Source organism: Rhea americana, unplaced genomic scaffold (genome assembly GCF_003343005.1).
Source record: "Rhea americana isolate MKP2758 unplaced genomic scaffold, rheAme1 scaffold_165, whole genome shotgun sequence".
Lineage (NCBI taxonomy): Eukaryota > Metazoa > Chordata > Aves > Rheiformes > Rheidae > Rhea > Rhea americana.
The window spans coordinates 532,315-543,131 of record NW_028185761.1 but is presented as its reverse complement, the minus strand read 5'-3'; the positions used below and the strand labels follow the sequence as shown (position 1 = coordinate 543,131).

Here is a 10,817-nt window from a genome sequence, read left to right as displayed (position 1 = left end):
TGCCCTTAGCAGTGAAGACTGAAGCCAAGAGGGCATTCAGTAATTCTGCCTTCTCTGCATCCCTTGTCACCAGGGTCCCTCCCCATTGAGTAGTGGGCCCACATTTTCCCTAGTCCTCCTSYTGCTGCTGATGTATYTGAAGAAGCCCTTCCTGTTGTCCTTGACATCCCTTGCCAGACTCAATTCCAGCTGGGCCTTGGCCTTCCTCGCCGCATCTCTACGTACTCTGACTGCATTCCTATAATTCTCMCARGTAGCCTGTCCCCTCTTCCACAGTCTGTGTACTTTCTTCTTCTGAGTTTTGCCAGGAGCTCCTTGCTCACCCATGCAGGTCTCCTGCCCCCTTTGCTGCACTTCTTACTCAYAGGGATGCGCCTATCTTGAGCTTGGAGGAAGTGATGTTTGAATAGTAGCCAGCTCTCCTGGACCCCCCTTCCTTCTAGGGCCTTAACCCATGGGATTCCTCCAAGTAGGTCTSTGAAGAGCCCRAAGTCTGCTCTCCTGAAGTCCAGGGTTGCARTCCTGCTTGTTGCCTTAKTTCTTTCCTGCGGGATCCTGAACTCCACCATCTCATGGTTACTGCAGCCCAGGCTGCCCCCAACCTTCACATCTCTAAGCAGTCCCTCTCTGTTGGTAAGGACAAGGTCCAGCAGGACACCCTTCYTCRTAGGCTCCTSCACCATTTGTGACAAGAAGTTATCATCAATGCATTGCAGGAGCCTCCTGGATTGCTTTGTTTCTGTAAATATGTGAGGAAGCCAGTTTGCTAATATTCTTTCAAGACTGGCAGTAGAACTGGTGTTGCAGACCTACTGAAAGCCTGTCTACGTGAAGCACAGGCCTGGGACAGAGAATCTGTACGGAGAATCTGTACGAATAATCTGGCAAGTAATCACTGCTATTTGAGATTATTTAGCTTTGAAAAACACATCATGTGGTATTTCTTTCTGCAGGGCACTACGAGAGAAGATGCCTCCTGTTGTGGGAGCTGTGACACAGTTTCATGCTTGGTGGCATATACTTACAGGCCTGGGCTCTTACCTTCATATCCTTCTGAGGTATGAAATGTTTTCTAATCTGGATGATCATAAAACAGCCTTAGGAGTTTTCCCAGGGTCAGATTTACTTCAGATTGTTGTATCAGCCAGAAGAACAGGAAAATAACTTACTAAACTAGAGAAGGTTTCTTTCTTTATTACTGTTTTTAGAGTTTTTAGACTAGTTACATTCTTCAAAATGTAATCATAAGTCTTTAAATAGTCATAGTTCTTCAGGACGATGCAATTCATAAATGGGAACCGTGTAGTAATTACACTGAAAATGTATCTGACAGTATGTTATTTTAAAAATATATGCTATTAACACCTTTCTGTTCTTGTGTAAGTGCTTGAGCATCACTGCACATGTTTAATTTTAGAAGTATTAACTAATCTTTTTGATATGAACTGTCACTCCTGAAAACTTGCAGACATTGCACTATAAAGCAGAAAAGCGATGGTTGAAGTGGTTGAAACCAAGGTGTTGTTCCTAGAAGCACAAGATACTAGTTTTAGAGGGAGACTTGAACAGGAACCTAAATTAGCAAGTTTGCAGCAGCARCAGCTTTGGGCTCTATTTTTGCTCTATACCACCATCTGCTGGAATGAGAACTGAAGGTGGAATTTAAAATGCAAACTGAAGAATTTCTGTAGTTTGTTCATTATGTAATGAAAGCTTTTTTACCACTTAACAAGAACTATAAAATAAYGTCTGTTTAAGAGATAGGTATTCTGAGTAGTTGAGAAAACTTGATCAGGTATCAGTTTTCCTACATCAAACAAATACAAGATTCTAAATGACTAATAAAAGGAAAATGAAAGGAAAATAAGTATAATTCCAGCAGCTACTCTGATACTCTGATAATGGTTGTTTTGGGGTTTGTTTTGGTTTGTTTTGTTTTCCTGGTAACTCATTACTCACAGAGCAATTCTCCTGAATTTTGTGGTACACTGATGTGTTTTCATCCTTCCAAAATTGCAGGGTCTAGTTCCTATTTAATCTTTCCCCTAATGGAGGGAATTTTTTTTTGTCTGGGTTTCCCTCTTCCTCCCCACATAGGGTCAGCGGAAATTTGTCTGCTAAGTGCTGTCTAGCACTAAGGGACTTGCTGTAGGCTAACATATCCTAGGCAGAATGGCTATCCCTGCAATCACAGAGGCAATTCTTTTGTAGTTGGAAAATGAAACTGGAATTAGTACATCATTATTATTTTTTCTGCTTTATTATATATTGAATTTTAAGCACACTTTTCCTCTCTCCCTCAGTCTATACACAAGGACACTTTTTCTGAAACACAGGCCRAAGGTGAAGGTAAGCAACCAGTATATTGTGTTCATTGATGCACTGTGGCATTCAGATGTCTTGTGTTTGAACATGCATTGAGGTTTAGTGGCTGTCCTTGTTAGGGTTCTGTCTTTGATTTCTCTATTGATTCCAAGAAATACAGTTGAAGTGATGTTAATTATGTTTGATTTCTGTTTTAAGAGGCATAACATTCCAAGAAATCTTTCCCCTCTCCCTGACTTTCTTTTTACAGTTTGTTCTTGGAATATGGCCTATTCTTCTTGTGGAGCCGCCCAAGAAGCTTTGACTGAGATCTAGGCAGTTGCATTCAACCACCTAGCCTGGCTGAATAGATTCAACAGTTGAAGTGTCAAAATTATGGATCMATTCAAGTACCACTGCTATAAAAGGACTTCTCTGTGTTACTTGGTCTCCTAGCCAGGCCAAAGTGAAGAGTCGACACATTAGGGAAATAACATTTAGTATGGTTTTATTCTAAGTTGTTTAAAAAAAAAAGACACAATATTTTTATGTATATATTGTATAGCTGATGATACTGAGCTAATATTTCGTGCTGGTCACAGAAAACTAACCATTTTTGAAGTGGATTGCATACATTTTTCATTCAGTTGTTGTTCTTTCTGTGGTTTAAGCTAATATTAGTAACTGAATGATAAAAACAGGCCGTTGCTGGCCAAGCTAAGCATCTGTGTGGCCTATAGTGAACTGACTGCTTAATCTGAACAACTTTAATCTTGCACTTCTATACAATTAATGAAGTATATAATGATTTAGGGCTTTATTCTGTCTTGTTTCTCCACAGCCTCATTAGCAATTTATATTTTAAGCAAAAAAGGTTGGGATACATAGTGCCATTTACTTTATTTTGCACCAGATTTCCATATTCTCTTTAGGCCAACTGAGATAAACCATGGAGGATGTTCCAGGATGCAATCAAGAGAAGATACTTAAGATGGTGGAACCTTTATATGGGTTCTCATTTGGTGTATGGAACCTGAATTCCTAATTTTTGACCAGTAGTGATCTGTCAGGAGTCTGCAGGGTCCGTTGGGTAACTGTACATGTAAGTACAGTTTGGGCATGTAAGTATTACATGCCTCCGTTTTCTCTCCCCATATTCCATTCCTACTACAGATTCACAACCACTTTAGAAATATGCTAATGCAGCTTTGAATTCATGTYTTTCCCTTATTTTGCAAGTCTTAAATATTGGTCTGACTTCCAAAAGCATCTTAYTTTTCAGAAATATTGAACGAAGCGTAAAAAACAAGACTTACATTGAGGATATTCCAATATAAAATTGGCAGCTCTTTGATTCTTCTTAATCCCATGATGCAGTTACTCTGTGGAAAGATTGAGATCATTCCTCGTGACCATCTCTTCTAGAACAAAACCTTTGGGTCTTCACTGGGGACAAACCCTCTGGTTTCTGCATATTTTTTTCTACCTAGCCAATCAAAATCGATAAGTAAGCATAAAGAAAAYATTAAAACACAGTTTTTCAAAATATACCTCATATCAGAGGCTGTGKTTTTGACTTTCCAGACCTTGGGGTTACTTATGGAGCCTGTTTCCCACATCACAAAGCCCTGGCTAGSATAAGTTTCCTTGCTTTGCTGAAAAGTCAGACTGAAGTCTGTATTGTAGGATCAGTGCTAACTAAAATTGTCCCTTCTCTTTAATATGTGTTTGTTTCTGCTTGGAGCTTAACTCTATCCTCCCTGTACGTTGGTAGCACCCCTAGTGATGCGAATCTCCATGCAAAATCATGGCTCTTGGTCATAGTGACTGACCCCGGACCCTTGGGATTSAATAGACCCAAACACAGGGCTAGAAAAAGATGCTTAATTCTCGGTGGTGCAGTGAGGTTTAAGTACATGCTGAGAACAGTGCATTTCAACCTGTAATCCACAAATCACTCTAAGGGTCCCTGAATGATAAGTTTAAAAAATACCTGTTACCAGTAGGCTTTAGTTCCAYAGGCAAGGTCTGCCTCTGTGCTGGACAGTTGGAGGACTGAAAGAGGTTGAAACAACTAGCACAGAGGTAGGAAAATGCTGTCTTGGATCAGGTGCCTTTAATTACCCAGGAGGAGTATTTTTGGTAAAGAGATTTGAGAACTGTTTTAAAAATGTAGCTTAAAAAAAGTGCCTGCCTGTTCATCTCCAGGTTCTCCCAAGCATGCTGTTGCTTCTGCACACTATGTTTGATTTTTTTTTTCCCCTTACTTAGTGTGTTTACATGCTTTCCTAAACTAAGGAAAAGAGCTCCATAATAGGAGTGGTGCAACAACTAGAGATATGAACAGTCACTAGTGATATCTGCTTAGCATGGTACTATTTTTTTTTTTTAAATGAACAAACAAACAAAGCCTGTGTTTCAGTGGCCTTCATGGAGCATTTGGGGGATCTGTTTGACTTATCTGTAATTGCAGTAACTATGGTGTAGTAGGAAGCCACTTTCTTAGTCACAAGGCATCCCTACAACAGTGTATTTTAAAGAAGTTTATTGATTGTCTTACACACTTGCAACAAGGAGGTATATGTTTCTTTTCAGATCTTGTTGAATTAAGTTGTCAAGATTTTTTTTTATGCAAATTGGAAGAGCTCTTGTATTATGCTGCTGCTAGATTTTCGTTCAGAAATCATTTCTCACTTAACGTTTTTATCTTAAAAAACATTATACAAGTTGGGTTGTTTTTTCATTATAAATGACTGAAATGTGCACACTTCTGCCACCTTTCCAGTAGTGTTTTTTTCAAGTTGTGTTAGTTCCTGAAGAATGTAATTTATGTGTATATCCTTTTAAACATAAATAATCTAATTATAGGTCTTTGGGTTTTCTGCCTTATTAAACTTGTAAGTGTTATTGAAAGTGTGGCAAGCCAGTTTTAACTTTATGTCACTGAATTTCGACTACCTTTTCTAGTGCCTGGAAAGATGTAAATCCTTTCTCCTGTATTTTGTTAGATGTCTGTTAAATTGTTCTTTATTTATATCACTTGTATGAGGTGCTGTTTTTTCTAAGATCCTTGGAGCAGCATATCCCAAACCTGTCATGTACTACATCTTTCAAGGTGGGTCATTCTTGATCCTGTATTTTGAGTGGGATATAGACAACAGCTACTTAAAAGGAAGTAGCAGGTGTCTTTTAACGTGAATCCTATAGCATGTGTTGAACAGACTGAATCACAGCAATGAACTCTTCTGTTCTTTAACATWCGTGAAGAACCAGAAAATCTGTCACCATCTGACCATCAGGTTGGCACAGATCAGCAGCAAGTAGTTCTGCACACCATGATCTGAAAACTTCTTCCTGGAAATAACAGAAAAATCTCACAAGGACTCTCACAGTGCAGGTCAACACCGTACCTTACTCCAGGAATCAGGATTTTCTGGATAGAGCTCAAGACAGGCATTATCAACTGAGGATGAGACATGTTAAACAAATCTACCATCAGGAAGAATCTCATCTGTGTTTTGAAGGCAGTGTTAGAAGTTGGCTAGCAGTATTAGTCATCTCTGGACCTCATTTTAATGCTCTTTCTTTTAGCACAAGGGAGATACACTACCAGCAAGTGTTTAGAAAACTACCCTAGAGTTAGAATTGGAATATGCAGTCTGTCACTTGCCGATCTACCTCTGTCATGTGTTGTACAATACCTGTGCCCTTAATTATGTCTGCCTGTAAAGGGCAGGTGTTAGAGCAGCCTAACTTAGGACATTCAACCCCTGAGGTTTGCAACAGTATTGTATTGATCTGTGGCTGATTCTGTACACTCTCTAAATGTATTGCCTTATCCCGTGTCTCTCTGACTTTTAGGTTGCACTCGGTCCATTTTCATCTGCATGCAGAATTCTGACTGCTGTAGAAAGAGACATGAGCAGAAGGTTTTTAGTTCAGGACATCTGAAGTCTTTTTGGCAATATTGTTAAGTTGGATTTAATGCTAAGATACAAACACTGTACAACTTTTTTTTGATATGTGACATGTTAAGAGATGTGATGGGAAAAACAGTTCTATAATTAATTTTAATTCTTTTTTGAGCTAGTATTGTGCTGTGTTCATTCCCAGATCTGTCTTATTTGGCTGAAAGAAAATTGTATGATTTGAAACACAGTTGATTCTTTTTGGCTTTGGTGCATATGCTTCCAGCACCTAATTCTTAACAGTTAAATGACTTCTTCAGCTAGCTCTCCCATGTGAAACTGAGCAACAGAAGATCCCCCCAGTATCACTTTATGTTTCTCACAGTTAGTGCCACTTCTAGTTTGCATTGAACAATTTTGGTAGTACAGCTTTTAAATCTGTTTCTCTCCATGAATGTATTCTTGGCATTTGATGGCAGATGATGAAGTGATTCAGTAAAACACTATTTATTGGAAGGCAAACTGTAACGAAGCAGCATTGCTTTTGTCTTCAGTCGAGCTGTGAATCTAGAAACACGTCTTCATTTTGATGGCCTGCATGCCCCATCATTTTAATTAACATATTCAGGTGAAACGGTTGGTTTACTTTAGAAAAACCCTCTCTCCCTGTCTACACTTTACAGTAGGCAGTGGGAGGCTTTATATGCAAAGTACTATTTAACTGTGGGACCTTATTATGAACAAGGATAAACGATGGAATCTTTATTACCCATGAGAAGTGAAAGCCAGAAGGAGATTAATAAATTTTACATGGAAAGAGAATAACAAGAGATTAAGCACAGAATCCTGTAGACTTACGTCAGCCATCCCTCTGATGATAACTGCACTTTATGTACTTATGTAACAAGCTTGAATGTTCTGTTATTTATACATTTAACTTCTAATGCTGATTCTGCACTCCTTTCCATAGAGGTCATGAAGACAATATATCACATTTGGTTCATTATAGATTATTCAACTGTTGTTTTGTGTGTGTGGAACGTGACATAGATTGTTGGATACATGAAAGAAAATGTTTCTTACACATCTCGAGTTTTCTCTGCTAGCTTTGTTTGAGAGTCCGTAATATAACTATAGAGAATATACAGCGTAACTATGAAGACTGCTTTGGATTTTGTTTGTTCGGTGTCTTGCTCACAACTGCCTGCTGCTGCCAAATGCCTGATCTCTCTGTCACAACTTTTTCCCAGGAGTACTGTATTTTCTCTTGGGACCCACAGGCAAGGTCCTTGGCAGTTGCTGGTTTGTGGGGTTTTTTTGTTAAAAGTGCTCCTACTGCAAGAGTGACGGTGCTCCACTTGCCTACATTTCTGGAAGGCAGCTATGGCTGTCTCTKCTCGGCTCAAACCATGTGCACAGCTTCCCTCCATCCCAGATGTTGTTGCATCCTTTCAGACTTTGAAAACTGGATGAGGGATTTAGCCTCACAGCTGCTGTTTATTTTAGCAAGTGTAGCTCAGTGAGCAGCAGTTTGAGGGCACAGCAGTCAGCCAAGCACTTTATGCAGAGCCCCATTCCGGAGCTCCCAGCCAAATACTCCAGGCAGTTTGTACGTGTAATTTAGAAGGCAGAATTGACACCTGAATCTCTTGCTTTGCTTCAGAACTCTTCGTTTTTCACATTTTGAAGGTGTTTAGATTTGTTTTGTTTGAACATGTAATTGCAGATTTAAGACAAGCCAGATTCAGAATCCAGCTAATGCAAAACCTAAACCTTTTTTTGCAGAGTTGAATACACACATCTGTCTGATGTTGAGAGCAGAGAGTTAAAATTTTAAAAATACAAAGTTAAAAACTCCCTGGATTATCTGCCCTTCATCACCAAAACATTGAAGCATAGTTGTAAGCACTATCTCAACTTCATCCTTCTTTCCCCAAACCCCTGGAACATACTATGTTCCTTCAAAGCAAATGTTGACTAGAGATGGGCTTTCACACATGCACATGACAAATCATGTATCAAATTGTTTCCTGAAGTAAAGCCTTGATCAGTGGTTGTAAAAAAATTTAGGCTGTAGGTAGTATTGCTCCCTAGATTTGGGAAGAAAGAATCTCCAAGAGTATAAACACTAGTTACTCCTTAGACTGAACAGAAACAGATTTTTCTCTTGATCTTCCAAATTAACGTTCGCTATTTGTTAACTATTGAACTTAGCTTAATGCACTGATGATGCCTTGTTTACTGTTTTAGGAAATAACATTTGTCCAGCTATAACGGACATGAAATAGCCTGCTCATTACGTGACCAAACTTTCTTACACTGACACTATTACTTTTAATGTATTTCTTTTTTTCGAAATTCAGTATATTGTTGCTGATAGGTAAATACACTGTGACAGATAAATAGCAGCTGACTTGTAAAACACAGTGCATTAAGCAATGTTTATTGAAAATTTTGATATACTAATTCTTTGTGCCAGACAAACTGGTAACTAACACTAGGCTTGTACGTATCAGCGTATCTCGTTTTGCAAAGCACAGTAGCTTTGAGATATTTAATGTATTTGATTTGTTAGTCATGTGGCAGTCAAGCACTAATTTGTGTCTTTATAGTTCAAATTATTAAAGAATTTTGTTTTAAATACGTTTTTTTTCCCCAGGCATTTCTTGGCTTTTGTGTTGCACAGAGCTGGTCGGTTTGTCTGATTGCTATTCAATAGCTGGATGCCTCAGTTAGTGGACACACAAGCAGAATAGCAGGATTTGCCTGTACATTTACCAGAGAAATCCTAGACAGTAAGCTGAGAAGGATTTACCCAGAGGTAGGCTACGCTGTGCTCTTTTATTTATATATATATATAGTTACAGTACTTTGTTTTTTAAAGATGTTTTTATGACCTGCAGTGGTTGTCACTTTTCCATTTGCTCTGGCAATTCACTTGATGCTGCATTATCCTTAATATTTGTTTTATTTTTTTTCATGATGTCTAGCCTTTTTTTCTATAATTTAAGCCCATTTCCCCACAGCTCTAGGAGGACAAGAACAAATTATTTTCTTTTATTTTCCATCTCCCTCTGTCTCTCATTTAAAAAGTATTATTCACCTGTGACACACTGCACTAAACTCCAGTTTGTTCGGCCTTGCTGTGGAGGTCACGTTGCCTATATCTAATAACAGGTTCCTCTCCACCTGCAGCCTATTTGAAACATGTTGCTTGGAGCTTGACACTGACTTCCAGTGATTTTGAGTGGGATCCCCCMAAAACGCTCTTTTTATATAGCCAGTGAAGGTGTTTGCCTTTTCCCAAAAGCCAGTATTGTTGGCTCGTGACAGTATGTGGTCAAAGCATTACAGGTCCCAGACGATTTGCGGCAGTATTGCTGCCTGCCAATCACTGCTCCCCCTTTATTGGTRCTATTAAATATCTCTGCCCCAAAACACAATTTTGCATTTATCCTCATATTCTGGGTTGAGTTTTTCTAGTTCTCCCATTTATCCATGCCGCTTCAGAGTGTGAATGAAGTATCCCTCAATTATCCTTCAATTCAGTGTTTTTCTGTGAATTAGATTTCCATTTGCTTCACTGGGAACATTCATGGAAGCACTGACTAATACTAGAGCAAGAGAAGACCTTGCAAAAGCTCATTCGATCCATTCTTCCATTTTGACAGTCTCTTCTCATCAAGAGTGTGCTTCCATAGCTTGTCTAAGAGGAAAAGGGAGACAGTACCAAAAGCCTTGCTAAAACCAAGGTATGATATATGACAATTTTGCTTCTGACCTGTTCACAAGGCCTCTTACCTCTCATGAAAGACATTAGACCTGCTTGGCATAATCTGTTGATGATGAGTCTATGTTGGATGAGGTTTTTCCTCCCTCTTAGGAAATTCCTAAATGCTCAGTGGTTGATCTTTTTGATTTTTTTCCTCTTCCAGCAGTTAAAGTAAAAATGACTAGTTTGCAATCTGTTGGCTAATCTTCCACACACACACACACACATCCCCTCACCCTTTAACGATGGACATAGTTGGTCCATCTAGTTTTCTGGCAACATCTCGTGTTTCCTGATCCTTGATTCTAGTGTGTGTTATCCTGGCCCTATTGCCTCAGAGCAGACAGTATTTCAGCACTCTCTGTCTCCTAATAGTCGGCGGTAGCCTGAGTCACTTCTAACCCRTGTTCTGTGAAAGAGGCATGGCAAGACTTGAGCTGCAACAATTGACTTCCCAAATACAAACTCGCAACATGATGCTGGAAAGGCTGTTGCAGAGGGCAAAGAGCTGCCGTCTCCATCAGCTCTACTTAATTGCCTTCAGAGGGAGCTTGGAGGCATTTGTCTGACAAAAACAGAACATGGCAGGGGCAAAGGGTCCTTGTAGATCTTCTTCACATAGGAAACGTTCATGTTTCCCTTTAGATTATCTCCCTGCGGAGCTGGTTTTCACTGTGCTTTCATCCCCTCTCCTGGTTCAATACAAAACCCGCTCGCTCATTGCACTGGTTACTTGCACTGCACTCCTTTGTCCTGCCCTGATCCTCTGATGCTGATTCAGGTTGTCAGTGATGTTAGCAGAGCACTTGGCCTATGGGAGCACTGATGCAGAA

At 39.5% G+C, this 10,817-nt stretch overlaps 1 protein-coding gene across 1 annotated transcript in view; it reads left to right on the top strand.

Annotated features, from left to right (window-relative positions):
- The window catches only part of ACER3 (alkaline ceramidase 3), a 58,392-nt gene extending 53,702 nt beyond the window's left edge, over nucleotides 1-4,690 (top strand). Inside the window, exons 9-11 of the mRNA XM_085300557.1 lie at nucleotides 954-1,058; nucleotides 2,304-2,349; nucleotides 2,576-4,690. Coding sequence (XP_085156683.1) covers nucleotides 954-1,058; nucleotides 2,304-2,349; nucleotides 2,576-2,629 — 205 coding nt within the window. The 3' untranslated portion in view covers nucleotides 2,630-4,690. The remainder of the gene's footprint in view (nucleotides 1-953; nucleotides 1,059-2,303; nucleotides 2,350-2,575) is intronic.
- The last annotated feature ends 6,127 nt before the right edge of the window (nucleotides 4,691-10,817 follow it).